The 20,541-nt window shown below is 49.4% G+C and overlaps 6 protein-coding genes across 6 annotated transcripts; 3 read left to right on the plus strand and 3 right to left on the minus strand.

Moving 5' to 3' along the window:
- Positions 1 to 3,989: 3,989 nt before the first annotated feature.
- IAQ61_000831 (uncharacterized protein) lies at positions 3,990 to 5,409 on the minus strand (the record flags this gene model as incomplete). Its single annotated transcript, XM_003842468.2, has 5 exons — positions 3,990 to 4,063; positions 4,203 to 4,272; positions 4,331 to 4,460; positions 4,481 to 4,647; positions 5,050 to 5,409. Coding segments are annotated over 5 exons (801 nt in total), but the record flags the coding sequence as incomplete, so codon positions are not given.
- A 1,484-nt stretch (positions 5,410 to 6,893) lies between these two features.
- Positions 6,894 to 7,323, minus strand: IAQ61_000832 (uncharacterized protein; the record flags this gene model as incomplete). Its single annotated transcript, XM_066094835.1, has 2 exons — positions 6,894 to 7,106; positions 7,213 to 7,323. The coding sequence occupies 2 exons, from the start codon at positions 7,321 to 7,323 to the stop codon at positions 6,894 to 6,896; spliced, it is 324 nt and encodes a 107-aa protein (XP_065955143.1).
- Positions 7,324 to 10,459: 3,136 nt separating this feature from the next.
- Positions 10,460 to 13,384, plus strand: IAQ61_000833 (uncharacterized protein). The gene is made up of 5 exons (XM_066094836.1): positions 10,460 to 10,844; positions 10,894 to 10,945; positions 10,990 to 11,063; positions 11,112 to 11,812; positions 11,860 to 13,384. Exons 1-5 carry the CDS (start codon positions 10,616 to 10,618, stop codon positions 12,502 to 12,504), a joined length of 1,701 nt encoding a protein of 566 aa, XP_065955144.1. The 5' UTR covers positions 10,460 to 10,615; the 3' UTR covers positions 12,505 to 13,384.
- On the minus strand, positions 13,385 to 16,072 carry IAQ61_000834 (uncharacterized protein). The gene is made up of 3 exons (XM_003842463.2): positions 15,030 to 16,072; positions 14,865 to 14,974; positions 13,385 to 14,808 (listed from the first exon to the last, which is right to left on the minus strand). The coding sequence occupies exons 1-3, from the start codon at positions 15,289 to 15,291 to the stop codon at positions 13,417 to 13,419; spliced, it is 1,764 nt and encodes a 587-aa protein (XP_003842511.2). The 5' UTR covers positions 15,292 to 16,072; the 3' UTR covers positions 13,385 to 13,416.
- Positions 16,073 to 16,278: 206 nt separating this feature from the next.
- On the plus strand, positions 16,279 to 18,761 carry IAQ61_000835 (uncharacterized protein). The gene is made up of 4 exons (XM_066094837.1): positions 16,279 to 17,123; positions 17,252 to 17,690; positions 17,749 to 18,632; positions 18,701 to 18,761. Exons 1-3 carry the CDS (start codon positions 17,025 to 17,027, stop codon positions 18,384 to 18,386), a joined length of 1,176 nt encoding a protein of 391 aa, XP_065955145.1. The 5' UTR covers positions 16,279 to 17,024; the 3' UTR covers positions 18,387 to 18,632; positions 18,701 to 18,761.
- A 79-nt stretch (positions 18,762 to 18,840) lies between these two features.
- Positions 18,841 to 20,404, plus strand: IAQ61_000836 (uncharacterized protein). The gene is made up of 4 exons (XM_066094838.1): positions 18,841 to 18,993; positions 19,063 to 19,734; positions 19,864 to 19,941; positions 19,991 to 20,404. Exons 2-4 carry the CDS (start codon positions 19,519 to 19,521, stop codon positions 19,994 to 19,996), a joined length of 300 nt encoding a protein of 99 aa, XP_065955146.1. The 5' UTR covers positions 18,841 to 18,993; positions 19,063 to 19,518; the 3' UTR covers positions 19,997 to 20,404.
- Positions 20,405 to 20,541: the final 137 nt, after the last annotated feature.

A 20,541-nucleotide genomic window follows, 5' to 3' on the forward strand; every position in this document is an offset into this window, starting at 1 on the left:
CTTACTTTCTCCCCTCTAAAGCTTTTTAAGGTACCTTTGCTTAAGCCTATTAGGAGTTCTATAGTTATAGTATATTCTAAACTTACTCTAGGCTTTAAACTCTTTTATATCCTATAGATCTATCTAGTGTGCACTACACAATATTACTTATATAATTCTAACAGGTTAAGAATAGGTTATAAACTTACTTCTAAGTAGCCTTAAGAATACTTATATACTTACTAGTTTTATATCCTTTCTAGCCTGCTTGCTTAGCTATATTTAAATAAGATTCTAGTTTTTCCTATACCTCTTTTAATATTTTACTATAGTATTATATAATCCTAGTAGTAATTACTAGGTTTTTCTTATAGATTACCTAGTTTTAGGTATCTTTAGAGGGTTTGTATTCTAATTATATAAGAATAAGTTAGGAACACGTTTAGAATAGGTTTAGAATATATTTACTTACGTAAGAGGAGGTTAGTAAGCTAAAAGTATTCCTCTACTATTAATACCTATAGTAATTCACTTAGACGTAAAGAGGTAGTATTATCTAGCTCTCTTTTATATGCTTTATAAATACTTCTTTATAGATATACTTAATAAAATCTTATATAAGATTAAAGTTACTAGCGCTAGTTACGCTTATAGGGATTAATTAACTAGAGATAGCGCCTAAGTCCTAGAAACAAGTTAGAAACACGTTATAAATAGGTTATAGTGCGCTATAAAACCTACCTATTATCTACTTATTATATATATTAATAGTAGTCCTATAGAATCCCTATAAGTAAATATACCTCTATAACACTTGTCTTTTTATAAGTGCTTTACACTTCTAAAAGAAGTTAGTAATAGTAACTTAATATATCTTAGTTATATCCTTATCTATAATAATTTAGCTAAGTATAATAACTATAATATATTAGAAACGTGTTATAAACCTATTCTTAATACGTACGCTTCTTTTCCTATAAGTAGAAGATTACTATTAGAATCTCTGCCTATACCCTATATAACCTCTTATATAATATATCTATCTAGAATATATCTTAATCTAATAGAATTAATACCTACTCTTTAAAAAGGTAAATAATTAAGTTACCTAAGCTTAATATAAAGATTTGCTATATATACGCCTATAGTAACGTGTTAGTAATATGTTCTAAACCTGTTCTCTTACACTATATATAGTTTTAGGATCCTAATACTTTATCCTCTACTTATAGTATACTCCTCTAAGGCTACTCTTAAATAGGAACTATAGAAGCTTTTTACACTTTATAATATATAAGATTTTATCTTTATTTATAAAGCTAATATATATTTCTTTAATAGAATAGAAACCTTTAAGTTAGAGATAGGTTTAGAGCTAGGTTAAGTTTAGGAACTAGGCTATAATAAGTTAGGAATATATTTATAATAGGTTATAAATAACTTATATTATATAAGCTATAGAGTAAGTATAGGCTATAATACCTTTACTACTTCCTTAATATTACTATTAGATAGTGTTAAGGGAGGAGGAGGTATATATATATATATACTAAAAGAAATAATAGTAAAAAAAGGTATTACTACTATATCTATTAGTATAATTACTTAGAAGGTAACTTTATATAAGATTTTAAATAGAGATCCTTACCCTTATAAATAATTAACGCCTAGAATATATTAGGAATATATTAGGAATAGGTTATAATATACCTACTATACTTCTTTATCTAGCTTAACTATAGCTTAACTATAGAATATAAAGCAGGACTACTAGAAAGATTTAATATCTCCCTAGTTAGAAGACCTTATAGATATATAGAGTCTACCTCTAGTAGTACCTAACTAAAATAATATTTTTTCCTAGTAGTAGATATTAGGCTATAGTTCTAATAGCTAATATATAGTTAAGCCTATTCTATAATTTACTAACTTGTTATTAATATATTTTAAATATATTTAAGTTTTGCTCCCTACCTAATTTACTATAGTCCTTATTATAGGATAATAAGACACCTAGTAGTCCTTATAAATCCTTAAAGAGAAGCGCTTAATAAGGCTATAATAATAGCTTCTTATTTATAGTTCTCTTTATAGAATTTTCTTAGATATTATACTTTTTAAGGTTTAGATCTAATTATATAATATATTATTAATAATATAATAAGAACACGTTTATAATATATTCTTAAGATACTTATACACTTTTACCCTAGAGTATTAGTATTTATACTAGCTTGCTAGCTAGCTATTAAAGAATAGTAAAGTTATAGGCCTATTAAGATAGATAGACTAGTAGGAGTATTATACCTGCTAGAATTAGAATAATTTAAGAATATATTCTTAACGTGTTACCTGTGTAGCCTATATAAGCACCTCTTCTCTTATTAGGTAAGAGCTATCTTTATATTACTAAACTAGTATTATATACCTATACCCTTAGCTATATAATTAAGGGTATACTAGGAGAATAGCTATATACTTAATAATTACTAGTATAAGTAGTAGTCCTTAACTATTACTATAAGTAAGGTATATATTATGCCCCTATAATATATTACTAACCTATTTTAAACTTATTCTATTTACTTTTACTTACTTCCTTAATACTACTATTACTATCCTCCTCTAGCACTTTATATAGTTACCTAAATTTATCTCTAATATTACTATCTAGTTTAGATATATTATCTAGTACTACTATACTAAACTCTAGTATAGTATTTAGGAACACCTATATATTATTAAGAATAGGTTTAAAATATATTTAAAAAAGATAGTAATAAAAACTATATTTACTTGCTTAAATTACCCTAATTTATACTTAACTATAGGCTAGTTTATATAACTATAAAAATTTGCCGCTGTGACGTGGACTTGAACCTACAGGGATATTCTAACCACTCGGAGTAAAGCCCAAGTCGCCCGACGCTAAACCCATGGTCATATGACATGCCACCACCTTGTGTAGTACTCCTAGTAGGTACCAGCGCTGGAGGGGAAAGGAGAGTAAGCAGCAGATCTAGCCTGAGATGGGGGGGCATGTGCTGTCCCGCTCGGTTCCCATACCTGGTTGACGGATCCGCCAGCCGCCGTGGACTCTCCAGACTCGTCGCATCCGACGCAGTGCAAACCCTTGCTGAAGTGGGCACGACGCATAGTCGCGTACTCTGGTCGAATCGAATCCATAAGGCGCTGATGATCATTACTCCCACCGACGAACCTGGATCCTGCGTATGTTTGTTTCTTCGCGGGGAACAGTTGAAAACTGGAACCATCTTCCGTACCTACAGCGGTAGAGCAGCGTTGTTTTGCGGATCGAGGCTTCCGTACAAGAGCGCTACCTATCGTGCGGGTATCGTGGGGTGTGGATTGGTTCGTGAAGTCCGCTGTGCAATTGGATGGTGTTGAGAAGCCATGTGTACTTGGCGTACCTACGACTCGTCTTGTGGTTTGACGGGAAAGAGACCGCCGGAACATGTGTATCTACTCGTGCCGCGTCCTGCCGCAGATGTAGGTAGGTACTGTAGATGGTGCGCACAGATGAAGCAGCGATCTCGTCACGTCTGTGCGCAATAGGGTCAGATCAAGGAGCGACCACTCTGATGATTGAAGTTGATGGTTGAACATGCTTTATTGCAGGGTTGATTGATTCTAAGGGGTGTGAGACATTATTCTCCACCTATGGACGTGCGAATGTACAAGTCACTCGAAAAGAAGACGGCGGTGACAGCCTTGCCACCCGCCTAGAGGTTACCAGATAGTGTATACAAAAAATGTAAAAACATTAGAAAGTGATGGTTTGCACCGGTCGTTGTATCGTGGCAGATGGAGAAAGATGGGAAAATACACAAAGGAACATCGGTCTGCAAGGAAAGAGTTGGACGGTGGAAAGGCCATAGCGAATGGGACACTGTCCTTTTGGAGGTGTCAAGCTCGAGATAAGGCCGACTCTCTTTGCTTTTGTGTACCAGGTAATGGAAAAGGATGACAATCACCGACGGGCCAAAAGGCTAGTCGTTTCGAAATGAGTTCTTGTCTTTGCAGCCCGATTGAACGCCTGAGGTCGAGCCGCCGAAACGCCTTGCTAAGTGGATAGAGCCAACGGGACAGATGCTAATGGATGCAGGAGGGAGAGAGGGAAAGGATGAGAGCGAAGTTGTATCAAGGGTGCAAAAGTGAAATGAGGAGGCCGCCAATAAAGTGAAGAGACTGGGCTAGCGTACATGTTCCGTGCCAGAGAACCGGGTCGGCTGCATCGTAGCCGGCGATCAGTGCACGCGCACTCTTACTCATCTGCAGACTACGAGTCAACACCAAAACATGCCGGAGCGAGGATCTGATGCTCGAATACGGGGAGGGGCCCCATTGTCATACGTGGACTCTGGAACTCTTGGGCATCTGGCACTCTGGGACTCTTTTTTGGGGGCGACCATGCCTTGCCATGCATGCGAGTGTAGGATTGGGAAGGAGAGCAAGTCTGACTACAGTATGGGGTACTTACCTAGGCTTTGGCAGTGCAACCACGGCATGTCTTGAGCTTGCAGTTTTGGCATTCGTAGATCTGCGAATGAGGGCCTGAATGGCACAAATGGCAGTTCCAGAGAACAATGGTGGTATCTGATTTAATGATTTGAAAGTTGTGCTGGCAGTTTCCTGGGGCGGCCATGGCTTCGGTAGTGTTGGTGGTAGTGAGTGTGGGTTTGGGTAGTGAAGGAAGACGTGCCAGGCGAAGTAGAAAAGTGACGGGCTTTGTATGAGTAGGCGCGGCTGCAGTCATGTTAGAGAACGCTCTGGGGCCTAGCCTAGATATGTAGAGCGGACGTACAGGGCTCACAAGAGGATGGGGCAGGTTGCTGTTTGAGGCTAAGGTGGGATGCGCTCGAAAGCGAGGGTGGGTGAGGGTACTTGGAAGTCGTGGCTGGTAAAAGCAAGCAAAGCTGCAGAGAGAAGAAGAAGAAGGGCTATGGCAAATGGGTGATGGAGGAGAGGATGGATTGCTGGCTGGGGATCTGAAGACGCTAGAGGCGCGGATTCGGGCCCGTCTTATACTGACCTTCATCGATTGCTCACGAAAAGAGAATTAAGTTTTGCTATGACCGACGCTGAGTCGAAGTCGACCGAGAAGGGCAGTGTACAACAACCGTCCAGCGTGCAGCCGTCCAGCAGTCTTGCTGCCCTGGAGAGTCGACATCGAAAGCGGACAGCCAGACTACAGATGGAGCGAAGGACACACGCAGGGTTACACGACAAGGCCGCATGAGAAGTGCCTCTTTGCTTCACCCGCCATATGAGGCTCTCAGACCAGGCAGCGTGGTGGAGCTGGTCCAACGCGGGCTGGCTGTTCCGCAGCCGCGGCCATGGTAGCATCTCCAGGTCGCGAAACCTTGTTGCAGGCCGCGGCGCCGCGATGTGAAAGCTCCGAGATGCGTCCTAGATGGCGCAGCCGCGTTGCCATGTGTCACACGAAACCCGTGGTGGGGGGGTGGGGGGAGTTTTTTTTATTCTTTATTCTCTGGGCGACGATGATGACATGTAGTAGCTGGTAGGTGGTGAGGGGGGAAAGAGAGGGGAAGATGAAACGAGAGAGAGAGAGAGAGAGAGTGTGTGTGTGAGAGAGTGAGTGAGAGAAAGAGGGAGGGAGGGAGTGGGAGAGAGTACTTTGCCGGGGGGCCCGATACCGATAGATGGATCATAGATAGCTAGATGTAGGTATGTTTAAAGCATCTTGCATCTTTGGGTTGGCAGCTCTCCGGTACCTATCCTGTACTCCATATAGGTAGGTACTTAGCTACTGCAGACTGCATGCAAATCGCTACCGTACTTCATGTACATGTGTATGTCCTGTACCGGTACTGTACTGCAAAATGTAGCGTCACTTGTATTTGGTTTTGGCGGAGGATCGGGGCCTGGCTAAGGTTGCCATGCCGCAGCCAATCGCACCACAGTAGAGAGAGAGAGAGAGAGAGAGAGAGCGAGAGAGAGAGAGAGAGAGGGGCTAGGGGGGAGCTTTGGAGGAAGGAGGGGGGGGAAGGGTGGACAGGGGCACGCTTTCCTTGGGATCGCGCCTGCAGCTCTACGCGTCGCGCCTTCTTTGAGCACACGACGCCCATGCCCACTACCGGTACCAACACTACTACTCTCCTACTCCTACCGGTACCCTTACCACCACCACCACCACCACCAACATCATCATCACCATGCTCTCTGCCTTTCCTTTCACCGCCCTCCTCCCTCCCCAACATTCCTCACCAGAACGATTTGCTGTCCAAGAAATCGCTTTGCTGTCTGCCCCTTGTCTTTACATGACTTTTTGCGCAATATACTATACCTAGCAGGCATAGGTTACCAGTACCGGCACCGGCACCGTTCTTTGGCCTCACAGCATCCGTTCGAGGTAGGCGGTCAACTCGGGTCCAGACACAGCTGACCCAAACCGTCTTCATGCATACGCCGCCAGACACCGTTTCTTTCTCCGCCTCTACCTGTCTCCTCTCTTCCTCTTCTCGGCCTCACATTCGGCCATTTTGCTGAACAGGGCGCCCCTGCGTCGTTGACCGTGTCTCTCTGCTCGCCCGCTGTGGTGCGTGTGGCTTCCCCTCCCCTCCATCCCCTCCATCCCCTCCATCCCCTCCAGCGGGCTTCAGCCCACCAAGGACATGCCCCGCCATGGCTACACAGCTGGCTCCCAACACAGGCCACGCCTTTGGGATCCCATCTGTCTACCCATCGTTCAATCGCCCAGTTCCGCTTCTGGTCCTGCCTTCGGTGAGCAGTCGCCCTTCTCCAGTTGCGGAAGACGCGCAGTAGGCTGCTGCAACTAGCAGCATCCGGTACTTGCCTCTGCACGAGGTGGACCCGTATCCTGGTCGAGCAAGACGGCGAAGCGGCGCATGCAGCCTCATTTCATCGTCCCTCTATGGCGTCTCCGGCTGCACACTTCCACCTGGACCTGGACCTACAATAGGGACCAAGTCTTCCTCTGTGTCCACACCCTCCAATGCGGCACACGCTATCCTTGGACTGGCAGCTTTCACACTCAACCAACGAGCGGGAGATCTGCCGCCGGCTCTTGCGCCGTTGCTTGCTTTTGAGACGAGCAGGTCTGGCGCACCGGCCCACCATGTAACCTACCCTATTCAGCATGGAACTACTCCAACAATGAGCAGAACCACGGCTAATCACATCTTTTCAGCACAGCTCCTTGTCTATAACTCAGAAGCACATCCTCTATACCTGTACCAGTGAACCATTACGGCTGTCAGGAGAAGCTCGGTCATGGCTCACGTCCAGACGAGCTGATTCAGACCATGCATCTGTCCTCCATGTACCGGGAGCAGAATCCATCCATACCTTCCCTGGACCTGCCTTTTTGATACTGTATACAGCCCACGCCCCCTAAAATTCCACTGGCCTTGTACAATCCGGCCTGTCTCTGTACCCACTGCAGAATTCGTCGACCCAATTTGGTCCTAACCATAATCTCTCACCGTGATTGCCATACACCGTGCCTATCTAAACACATCTGCCTAAGAATGAGCCACTGGGCTCTTTCAAGACTTTGATAAGTATTGGGGCCTGGAGCAGCCCAGGGAGTAGCCCTATCTTTGGACTTGACGCTAAAGATTTACGGATCACTCGCCTGCAGATGTTGTCACACGGGATCGGGATGGACCTGGCGCTCGGTTCCACCGATGCAAGATCGGTACGACCATTCGTCTGTCTATGATCATGGCGCCCGTGTGGCGTCTCCGCAAATGAAGAGATGTGCGTCATTCATCAAGTGCTTCCCTACCCTTCTCTACTAGCTTCATCGGTCATCTTCATGTTTCCAACTTGGTTGTCTTGATTCCACGCGATCCTTGGGAGTGCATCCTTCCTTCGAGATACTAGAAGCTCAGGAAAGGCAGTCGTTAGTCGTGTACCAGTGCTCGTAGGGGGTGGATCGTACCCAGATCCTGATACCTGGTTCGTGGACTACAATCATGGCATCTTGACACTGCCATAGCACGACACGCTGACTCACCCACCATACGGTTTCTGGCGCAACGAGTGCCTGTGGTCACTGATTCGGCCTGGCTTGTTGGCCCAATACTCTTTCTCTGTCTGTTGATCGAGCTTCACCGTCCATTAGCCGAAAGACATGTACTTCAGACCTCCTCTCGAACTCACCCGACATCGCGCCATGGTGCATCATCGATGTGGTCAAGTTGTGAAAATTCTGCGTTTTTCCTCACGCGTCAGACGATGCACAACGTCTGGTCCGCGATTGTCTGCTTCTTCCAACCCCCAACCGGGTAGTCGGACACCATTCTCCACATTCCAAGCATCAATCATTGGCCAATGAAGCAACGGGATCATCTGTCGTGTAGACCGTTTCCTGTCACTTGATCGAAGACCCTTGTCCGGGAGTATCAAGGAACATGTCTCTACTGACCGCACTGATATCGAAGCCCGGTATCTGGGCGAGTAGCTTAGACTAGTGGCCGTGTCGTCAACGCATCAGGGAACCGATTGATACATTCTTCTTCCAGCCTTACAAGCCTCAGCCTAGTATTCGTCGATCAGGGAAACGAGTGGACTGCAGGTGCCTCTATTGCTTGCCGGAAATGGCGCGCCTCGTTCCCGTCTAGCAATTCATCAGTGGTTGTACAATCTAGGCGACTTCAAGTAGAGATGTGGACGCCACTCTGCCTCTTTTTGCTTCCCCACCAGATCTCTCCTAGGTTCTTCTACGATCACGGTCTGCAGATAGCCTTCCCCCTTGACCATCAGGGTACGTAGCTTGCCTGTTGCACAAGCTCACCGCCAGCCTCACCAGCCACCCTTGGAATCCCAGGGAAATCTGAGACCAGAAGGAAAGCCAGGACCTCTGAAGACGCCTTTGGCCGATCTACAGTCAGACCCCAAAACGACCTTGCAATTTCCACAAGCCAACAACATGCCTCACTCACACCTACTGGGCCCTCGCCCAAAGGCGCCGTCAACCAGGCCCACCCGTGGCCGAAACGGTTCGAAGATCATGCTCATGGTGGATCGACGTTACAATCGACGATGGTACCTTGCAGGTAGGGTGGCCGGCCGTGCAGTCACAGTTGGCGCTTCGGGCGTCTGCAGACTGTGACTCTCATCTCTACCCTTGAAAAGACAAGGAGCCGCGGATGTCGACGCATGGGCAATCAGTCAACTGTGGGAAAGATGGGCCAATCGGTTTTGTTCCTGTGGTGAGGTATACATAATCCAACCTACGTTCTACGAGAAGGTCACAGGCGCACAGAGTAGGCGGTGAGCCTGTGCCATTACCAGATACCGCCAAACGAGGCTGGTTTTGATCAGAGTTACTTTTACCACAGAAGCCACACCATATTACTAGAGTGAAGGAGATGGGCATCTAGTGGTACTTTTGGACGGTCCTCACTGACGTCCAAACCGATCATCTGTCAATCTTGCGTGACAGTCTTGTGCATGCTAGAGGCGTTTATCACCGGAACTGATCTATGTGTGACTGCATCTCAGTTTCCTGCCCCATAAAGCATGATTCGGTCCCCACTTTCATCCTCTGTCGACTGCATCTTTTGGGATACAGGCTGCAGGATCTTAGATTGCATGAGTGGAGGGAGATGACGCTGTTTCGGGCTTAAGGAACCAATGTTAGGGGTTGATCGTTCTCGATTTCTGTGAGCTTTTTGTTTTGCCAGAGTACGTGCCCAAGCCTCGCTGTTGCCTAGATATCTGGTGGTAAACGTCGAGCTACGAATAGGCATGCAAGTGTATTGCTCGCAAGGATTCGTGAAGGGGTTAGGTAGAGTAAGCTACAAAAGAGTGCGGTTCCCTTTTCTGGGGATACCGGTATCTAGTCCAATTCAGTTTCCGCTTCCAAAGCTAAAGTTAGCCAAACCACTCATGGCCATACGCAATGTTGGAGAGCTATACACGTAGACCCTGTATTAGATGATAAGGTGCTGAAGTGGCTGGTGGCTGCGACTGACGATGAAGTGATTGTTGCAAAAGCTGAAATGGCAACACAAGCATAGGAACGAGACCGTAGGTATGTATATTCATGTCATGACGAAGAGCACGCGTACCCACTGCTATGCACAACACATTGGAGGAACGCAGCGCAACCCGGGGACTGATGGTTGCGTACCAAAGCGCATGTGCCACGATGAAGAGTCGTGACTGGCTGGCAAACGTGTCGAGTCGTGGTCGCGTGCCAATGCAGCAGAATGCGTACTCTACCCAGGTTACCGATGGGATTGATTAGCCAAGGTAGTACCCTAGGTACGTGTCGAGTCTCGAGTCTGATGGCCATGAGGAAAACAGAAGACTCTCTTAGACACTGCCATGTCTGCGCGCTGTCAGCATACTGCTTGCCACTTGGGTCGTTGATTGCAATAGCCGTGTACGCACTCTCTTGATATATATATATGTATATATTTATTTCTCTCTCTCTCCCTCTCTCTGACCGTTTCCTCAAGCGTCTTTTTTTTTTTTTCTTTTTTTGGTGTTGCTACCTACCAGACTACCTACCGGTAGTAGACGCACCGGTGGTTCCTTCTCGTTTGAGCGGCGGGGTTACCTAGCTAACGTTTACATTGATCGCGAGACAAAGACCCTCCGAGACGCCGAACCGCCGACCATGAGCAGCAGCAATTTTACCAGCAACAGCAGGCCTCACAAAGCCATTTCACAATTCGCTCACTACGAGGACATCACGCTTCTCGGACCGCCCACCATGCGCGGTGCCATCGTATTCAGCGGGTCCTCGCATCCCAAGCTAGTCGAGGGCATGTGCGACCGGCTGGGCATGAAGCCGGGCCATGCGACACTGGGCAAATTCAAGAATGGAGAGACGTCGGTCACCATACGCAAGTATTGCGCTCCCTGGGCCTGCCGCACGATGCTCATGACTTGCAGATACCTCTATCCGTAACAAGGATGTCTTCATTGTGCAGAGCGGCAGCGAGAAGTGGGTGACTCGGCCTGCCTGTTGCGCAATGGCTAATCTTGCAGGATCAACGACTCGGTCATGGAGCTTTTGATCATGATATCTGCCTGCAAAGGTGGTTCGGCCAAATCGGTGACAGGTATAGTCAATGATGACGCCTTCTGAGCCTTGGAGCTGACAGTCTTAGCCGTCATGCCCTACTTCCCGTACTCGCGCCAGTCAAAGAAGAAGCAGCATCGCGGGGCCATCACTGCCCGTATGGTCGCAAACCTCCTCCACATTGCCGGCGTAAACCACGTCATGACCATTGACCTCCACGCCTCGCAGATGCAGGGCTTTTTCAAATGCCCCGTCGATAATCTGGTCGCCGAGCCGCTTCTGGCCCGCTGGATTCGGTCCAACGTGCCTAACTGGAGGGAGGCCGTGGTGGTTAGTAAAAACCCGGGCGGAACCAAACGCGTTACATCCTTGGCAGACGCGCTCAAGCTCAGTTTCGGCATTGTCACAACGGACAGGAGGCGGGCGGGAACAGCTGTGCATTGGAACGAGAGCGCCATGTTTGAGCAGCTCAGGCTAGATGGATCATACGATTCGCCAGCCATCGTCAAGTCTGCAGTAGATCCAGAGGCGGAAGCCACACCCATCAGCAAAATCACAGCCGATCCCAAGCCTGAGAGCAGTAACGCACATTCGCGATTGCGGACACATTCGAATCCGCTACAGCGACGAGCAAATGGCCATCCATTATCCAAGTCAATGCGAGCAAGCTCGATAGTAGAGTCAGAGGTGCCCCTGGAACCGATTCGAACCGATGCGAACAACCAAAAGGAGAATATCGAGGAGAATGCCGGCGAGGAGAGCGCAACAGAGGAGGAATACACAGATGAGGTTTGCAGAGATTACTTCTTCCGGGATCCGGAGACTGACTGTTGCAGCGTGCCAAGAATGTCATTCATGGACGATTAGTTCAAGGTCACATCGTCGACGACGCACATCCCTCTCCCTCCATGTCGGCAACTTCGCATAGCACATGGCGCAATCGGCCACCGTCCGAGGGCGAGGATGACGACGTAGCACCACAGATGATGAACTCGTTCATGTCCACAGCATCCTCAACGCGCAACCGAGACACTGAGCACTCGCACGCGTTGGGGGGAACGTACGACGCTGCGGCCTCATCTGAAGACGAAGAGGAGGACCTTAAAAATCCCGAACTTGAGACCATGGTGACTCTTGTCGGTAATGTCAAGGATCGGCCCGTCTTCATCGTCGACGACATGATGGACAAATCCGCCTCCTGGATCGCTGCAGCCGAAACAGTTGTCAAGCGTGGTGGAGCGACAAAAGTGTACTGCTTCGCTACCCACGGTCTCTTTGGCGGTGACTGTCTCGAGGAGATGAACAATTGCGATGTCATTGATAAGATCATCATCACGAATGCCTTCCCGATCCCCGACTACAAGAGGGCACAGGCGGAGGAGAAGCTAGTCGTCATCAATGTCGACAACCTACTGGCGGAGGCGGTGAGAAGAAATCACCACGGAGAGAGTATGAGCCAGCTCTTCATGCACTACGACTGAGCTGTTATAGTCGAGGACGTCTTTGGGTGGGTGGGTGAGGTTGGCACTGTTACTGATGAAGCAGGAACCTGGCGTTTATGGAATATCTAGCCATCGAGCTAAAACCATCGATGCTATCAATCGTCGGTTGCTATGGAGCCGAGGATGATTGACGACTAAAAGAAAATGATTTACAACAGAATCAAGTGCTGCAGTCGAGTGGGTAACGTCCAAACTGAACCATACCATTTCTCTCACCCCATACTCGTCATCTCTTCATTACTCGCCATTTCTTGCTCATCTCTCTCCTTTCTTCCTTCCTTTCCTTCCTTGGCTTTTGCATCACCGTGATGTTTTACCCCATCTCATCCCAAACTTAGTATACATTCGATCCAATTCGAGAAACACACCAACGATGCAGGCCTCGAGCCTGCAGGAGCCCTGTTCTTGATACGGGTCGCTCTTAACGGAACGTTGGGAGAGTAAAAATCAGTGGTCTCGTCGCCTTTTTTTCTTTTGTCCATGTGGCTTCGTTTGATCCTGCTGCTGAGGCTTTTTGGTCGAAGCGGTGGGGGACTGGGAGCGTGTGGGAGGGGCGGGCTGTACATTTTTTTTTGTTCGTTTGGGAGGGGGAGGGGAATGAAAGTGTGGTGGTTGAAGAAGTGGGACAGTTGAGAGATGAAATGGGGGTGCTGGGTTTGGAATCTTGCGGGTAACAGGAGGGAATGTTGCTGTATAAGTGCTGATTATATGACCAAAAGCTTGCAAGTCCCTCATACTATGGCGAGCCGATTCACAACTTGCAATATATGGCATTCATCAATGATAAGGCATGTCTCATATCACTCCACCAAATGCTACCACATGCCCAATCCCCCAATCCCCTCTCCCACAATCCCGCACTCCCATTCCATCCCACCCCATTCCATCTCTCTACCTCCAAGTACTACTTACAGTCACACTCGCCTGACAACTCGGCACCGTATACGCCCGATTCGGATCGCTCTCCCACGTCGTCGCGCCCCCACTCGCCACCCGCAAAAACTTGTACTGCACCGCACTGCCCGGCACCATATTCAGCGTCACCGTCCACACCGGGTTCGCGGCCGTGTACGACGCCGCCGAGAGCGCGGGACCACTGGCAGCCGCCCAATTGCCCAGCTGCGCCGTGTTTCCGGCAATGCGCACGCTGTCGCCAAAGGAGGTGGTGACGCGGTGGGAAAAGGTGACTGCGACGCTGGTTGGGCATGAGGGTGATCCCGCCGTCGGGGATGTACTTGGTGGTCTGGTAGGTGTAGCGCCAGCGCCCGCCTGGACGAGGACAACGGGCAGGCCGTTGACGACGTTGATGCAGATGTTGCCGTTGCCGTCGGCGGATACGGTACCTTGGACATTACCGAATGCGTCGGTCCAGCGCCCGTTGGCGCGCTGGGTGCTGAAGCAGTGTTGGGCGTTGGATCCGCTGCCCGCGTTGGTCGTGAGCACGACGACGGCGCCGCCTGCTCGGCTCCAGGCGTATGCCGTGCTGCTGACGTACAGGTGGACGTGGTCGTTGCCGGGGAGGCCGCCTGCGGCTCTGCGCGCACCCGTCAGACGCGCGATGGAGCGGTAGAGGTCTGAGTTTGTGTTGAAGTTGCTGCGCCAGAGGTCTTCGCGGTTGGCGGGGTCTGCGCCGCCGGCGTAGCCTTGCTCGGTGCCGTAGTAGAGGACGGGGATACCGCGGGAGAGAATGACAAAGGCGAGGGCGTTTTTGAGCAGGGTTGGGTCGTTGCGTTGGTTGAGCCAGCGGGGGTTGTCGTGGTTGTCGAGGAAGGTGCCGAGGGCGGCGGGGTCCGGGAATGTGTTGCTGACGGTATTGATCATGTCAACGAGGGCCTGGGAGGAGCCGCGTTGCTGGTAGAAGTTGTTCATTGGGTAGTAGGTTGCGTAGTTGAGGAGGCCGGGCATCAGGCTCGCGTAGCCGGCGAGGTAGGTTGGGTTGCCGTCAAAGACCTCGCCGATGGAGTAGACGCCTGCTGCAGAGGCGAAGCCAGGCCAAAAGTCTTTTTGCACGTGCTTGACCGTGTCGATGCGGACACCGTCAAAGTTGTATTCGCGTACGAGCCATGCGATCCAGGTGTTGTAGAGATCCTTGATGTCTTGTCGTTGGGTGTTGACGTCTGGGAGGCCGGCGATCCGGCATACCTCGACACTGGTTTGGTCGTTGTAGTTGATTTCGCAGGTTGGGTGGTAGGTTCCAGGTTCGTTCAGGGGCGCGGGTCTGTTGTTGGCAATGGGGCCTAATCCCATGTGGTTTGCTACTACGTCGACCATGATGTACATTCCCTACATGTCTGATTAGCGTTTGCCTACACTATGATAACATGTCGGGTCAAAGGTACCCTTTGATGTGCAGCATTGACAAGATTCTTGAGGTCAGTGGCGGAGCCATAGTTTGTGTTGATGCCGTAAAGATCCGTGGCCCAGTATCCATGGTATCCGTCTGGGCTGTCTGCGAGCTGTGTCAATACAGCTTCGACTTTGCTCTTCTCAAGAGATTCACATACTAGCGACCACAGGCGTGATCCAGATGGCATCAAATCCCAGGTCTCTGATGTAGTCGAGCTTGGACTGAAGACCCTGGAATGTACCGCCACAATATCTGCCCAAATTACCGCAGGATCCACCACCCGCGTCAGTGCTGCTGCGGGCGATGCGGTCGATAAGGACGAAGTAGATGCTTCGGGACTTCCATGCATTGGTATCTGCGGCATGGACAAGTGCCGTCAGTTGGAGAAGGAAGGTCAGGAGAGTCTGGAAGAACAACATGGTGGCTGAACAGTACCGACCCAGAGTCTTGGAATTCGAGATGATCAGGCTGGGATGACACCTGCCTGGATCGTATCTGATACCGACTTTGCGGCCTTCTTTATAGCTATGGTCCTGCCGTTCCCCACCCCACAAGCCCCCAGAGTTCTGCGGATGGGATGGAAGCTATACTCCCCACTTGACTCAAGTTCGAGCTCGTCGTAAGCTCTTCGACAATGCCCCAAGTCTTGCATCCGATGCTTGACGCCTGCAACCATCGACAAATGTCCGGGATGTTGTGTGGAGACGTGGGCGAGAATCCAAAAGATCCAAGTAGCCCACTTTCCACCGGACCGTCATGAACCCAGTGAGAGGAAAGCTGCCCTGACGATCATTCCCGCCAGGACGATCTCTCGGACCGAAGTGGAAGTCCTAGCCAATCCTCGTGCAATGTGTGGCTGTGGTGTTGTCGATGGTCTGCGCGCGGATAAACTGCCTGAAGAGGCAGCTGCGGGACACTAGACCACAGTCTGGAGTCGGCGCATGGCACTATTGCGATGCTAGAGGGAGCGATATTTCCGAGAGGTGAACTACGGGAAGTCGGGGGGCGAACGGTTTTGTGTCGGGTGAGATTGAAGCGTGGCGCATGACTGGTGACGGGTCAACGGGTTAGTCTGTTAGGTTAGACAGCTGAAGAGTTGGGTTCTGTAGAGTGTGTAGAGTATGTAGAGTATGTAGAGTATGTAGAGTAGGTAGAGTAGGTAGAGTAGGTAGAGTATGTAGAGTAGGTAGAGTCGGTAGAGTCGGTAGAGTCGGTAGAGTCGGTAGAGTCGGTAGGTAGGTAAGTACTCTAGGTAGGTACTTAGGTAAGCGAGCAAAGAGGGTCAACGTCAGGCCACCAATGAAAGCGCCCTGGAGAATTGAGGTTCCAGCGCGGAGCCCCGCATTCCGGGCAATTTGTACTACAACCTGGTTTCTTCAATTTTAAGGTGCGGCCCGTGTTTGAGTCAAACCTCTGCCACCTTACCACTCCTCGTGACTGCGCGATTCATCTTGATTAACCTCGGGTCTGTCTAGCCATCTGGCCACCATGTACGGTACCGGTACGGCAGGTACGGTTCCGACTTTGATCCAATACCTAGCTTGCTTGTTCTCTGCAAAACCACCCTCTGAAACCAGCCACCGGTCGACTTCGCTACTTCACCATGGCATGGATTTCATCTTCCCCACATTGTGGCTGCACAACACACCACCAGCTGTCGGGCATCGCTGTCGCAGGCGAGGTCCCTACACACTGACCTCGGCGACGACGTTTTCTACAGTGTGGAGCCGGCAAGCTAGTACACACACCAGCAGCACGGAAAATACAAGCAGGCAGATTGTTACCCGGCTCATCGAGGACTTCAAACGCTCTCGTGACTAACGCTCCTGGGTTGGCATCGACCGAGGGCAACTCCGACTTGCGCCCAACCACAGCAAAGTGCCCATGGGAAAAGAAGACGCCACAATACTTAGCAGATGAGGCAGGATGGCCTCAAGCCAGAAACTGCAATGCAGGTCGAAAATATGGATGTATATAATCTGTGCATGGCAGGAGGATGTGGGGAACGCAAACCTATAAGTGATCCAGATCCCAGGCTGTCACTCCGAACTATCGGCATATTTTTCGATTCGTTCGCTCAGATTCCCATTCTTTCATCGATAAATCGAATACTCGTTCTTGAAGGCGTTGCTTCGTCTATTCCAAAGTCACCATGCGTGCCTCCTTGGCTAAAGTGTTGGCATATGCTACAACTGTTTCTGCCCATGGATATCTCTCCTCCCCAATGAGCCGTACTGGACTCAATGCCCAGGTATATTGCTCTTTTTTTCTGTCCAATCACGTATCTTTCGGCGCGACTCGTAGGACTTTCTTATAGGCTCAATATCCTGTAGCTCGCAGGACCTCGACAGAAACCTCTCTAACAGTAAATGTTCCCAGGCCGGCGCAGATACCTGCCCAGAATGCACAATCCTTGAACCCGTCCCGGCCTGGCCCGATCTCGACGCAGCCGCTGTAGGTCGTTCAGGACCTTGTGGCTTCAATGCGCGAGTTTCTGTGGACTACAACCAACCCGGTCCGCGTTGGGGATCTCAGCCCGTCATCACTTACAAGGGGGGCGAAACCGTCGATGTACAGTGGTGTGTTGACAACAATGGTGATCACGGAGGCATGTTCAGTTACCGCATCTGCCAAGATCAATCCATCGTTGACAAACTCATCACTCCGGGTTACTTGCCTACAGAGGCCGAAAAAGCAGCAGCTGAAGATTGTTTCAACAAAGGCTTGTTGAAGTGCACAGATGTCGCTGGACAGAGCTGCGGCTTCAATCCTGATTGTCGGCAAGGCCAGCCATGCTGGAGGAATGACTGGTTTACATGTACGCTTGCTCCCTTTCACTCACATCTCTCCTGTCTGCTGCTGACAATTCCCCCAAGGCAAGGGTTTCCAGGACGGCCCCCGATGCAAGGGCGTCGACAACGCTCCTATCAATTCCTGCTACACCTCCATCGCAGGCGGCTACACCGTTTCTTCCAAGATCAAAATCCCAAATTACGTTTCCAACCACACCCTTCTCTCTCTGAAGTGGAACGCCTTCGAAACACCACAGATTTATTCTACCTGTGCTGACATCAAAATTACCGGCCCTGGATCTGGCACCGCACCAAACCCACCTCCAGCATCGAGCAGACCCACCTCTGCCGTGGCCACAGCAACCACAGCAACCTCCACTGCCGCAGCAACTGGTTGCGCGACACCTGTGGCCAGCGTCGCCGTGACCTTTAACTCGAGAACGACTACTTCTGTGGGACAGAATGTGAAGATTGCCGGATCGATTTCCCAGCTGGGAAGCTGGAACACTGGGAATGCGTTTGCTTTGTCTGCGTCGCAGTACACCTCTGCTAACCCGCTTTGGACTGGTACTGTCAACCTGCCTGCCGGCACGAGCTTCGAGTACAAGGTCATCAGGGTGGAAAGCGGTGGTGCTGTTACTTATCAGTCGGGTGCCAATAGGCAGTACACTGTACCCAGAGGATGTGCAGGAACGGCGACGGTACAGGCAGCATGGACTTAGGCACTACCATAACTGAGAGGTTTTGATTTGGTTATCCTGCATGTTTTGGTCAAAGACAAAGACGCTGCTCAAGCGCACATGTACCTAAGCAACGACTGATGATGGCGGCGCAAGATATATCTTGACAAACTTTGACGCATTGCTTTTTGGTTTGCTTACAAGGGATACAGCAATGTACATATAGTAAGACCGAGTCCGTTACCTTGTGCAAACGCGTGGAATACACAGGTCGATACACTTAGGTAGGTAAGTGGAGAGCGCAAATTCCACCGCCAAGGCATCGTATTCGCCAAGCTAAGACCGTCCGCGAATAGGTATAGAAATAGAAATTCTATTGGTACCCATGCATTCGGGCAATGCGCATGCCACCAGCTGTACGACAATATCGAAATATCTAGGATGAACCCTGTGAATCGCTTCACACGAATTTGCTTATGGTTCCTGCGACATTGCTCTATATCCACACACAACTCATCATACTTGATTTGCTGCTGGACCTCTCTTCTAAATGTGTGCTATACGGGTTCCATCATGCCAACGGCAGTCTGCTCCCCGTAACCTGCCTACCCGGCTGATCTCCCAGATCTTCACGCTAAGCTTTCGCACGGTAGGTAGATCGATGAGGTAGATGACAGCAAGTCACTAACCACTACCGGTTCTGGACACGACCACCTAGGTAGCCGTCGCACAATCATTGGCCAACCGCAATGCATCTAGCAATCCTTTCCAATAATTATACATTACACTGCATACTGAGTTGTGAGGCTATAGGAACCTTGTTGCCACCCACCGACCGGGTTGAGAGATTTGTGGATAACAGGGCCACCCATCTGGCTGCGCATTTGAGCAGGGGAGCAGGGCCGATACTTGATGGGCACAGTAAGACGCTGACAATCTCCCCATAGGATTTAAGACCTAATTCTTTTCTCCCTACTCAACCCTCGATCTTTCAACAAAACTCGCACATCCTTTTCGGTTGGAAACAGGCTCTTCAAGTCCCTCAGAGGCCGCGTCCGGGCAAACTTTCTTGAACCTTCAACAGAATCAAAGTAATCGACTCTTGACTCCACCTGGCCACCGCTCGCGCCCTTTTTGTTTTCTCTCGAAGAAAGAAACCGATTCCCAGCCAGCCATGAAGACCACCGTTCTGGCCCTGCTGCTCGCAGCAACTGTCTTTTCTGACACTTTCGCCTGGGCTGCGCCATCAGTCGACGCCGTCGTTCCTAGAAATACCGTGCCGAAGATGAAGAAGGGCCGCTCACATCAGCATCACGAAAAAAAGCCGACGTTCAAAAAGGGGTGCAACTGTCAAAAGCAAATTATACCCAATAAATTGAGCAAGCGTGAGGTGCGTCACCCGCCTGGAGGAAAGACTCGATGTGGACGGAGCGCGATGAATGTGAAAGAGAGAAATATCAGAAGGGGAGAGGCAGCAATAAGGTGGTAGGAGAGGAACCGCGCTAACCATATACGACAGAAATGTATGCGGGAACATATGAATGCCGTGGGCTGTTATAAGGCAAGTAATGGGGGATGCCCGCAGCCTAAGTACACTGTAAGTCAACGCGTCCAGAATCATCTTTAAATCATACTGATCTTTCAAGTGTTGAAAGAAGTCACCGAAGAGGGGCATTCCAAGTCATTGGTAAACCAGTGCTGGGACCAAAAGGGGGTTTGCATGGCCATGCGATGATTGTGACGACATGACTCCACTGGCGAAAAACCAAACATCTAGACCGAAGCGAAAAATCATGGTCGTGCAGAGGAATGGGATGCTGTCGCAACTGTGATTTGGAAACTATACTAATGCTCCCATATGTTACCTGCTTGGAAGCAGCTACACTGTCCATGTCATGTGAGGAAAGCCTAGCTGTGCTTCAACATCGCGCGGTAACTTTATTAATCGCCATGTATCTCGTCGCTCGTGTATTCGCTTTTGCCCCTAAACTGTAATCACGCCGCTTGTATAACCCGCTCAGCTAGTACCCATAGCAACCATCAGATAATTTCGCTCATCTTCCTCTTCTTCCTAGGGCACTGCAACTCATCTTCAGTCGCCCGCTTCAAGACTTCCAGGCTTCGCTTGACGCGCTGACCATCCTTCTTCATCGCTTCGTGATGACGAGGAGCCACATCTTTGTCTGGGCAACCTTCC

The sequence above is a fragment of the Plenodomus lingam genome (assembly GCF_022343315.1).
Source record: "Plenodomus lingam strain CAN1 chromosome Unknown contig_11, whole genome shotgun sequence".
Taxonomy (NCBI): domain Eukaryota; kingdom Fungi; phylum Ascomycota; class Dothideomycetes; order Pleosporales; family Leptosphaeriaceae; genus Plenodomus; species Plenodomus lingam.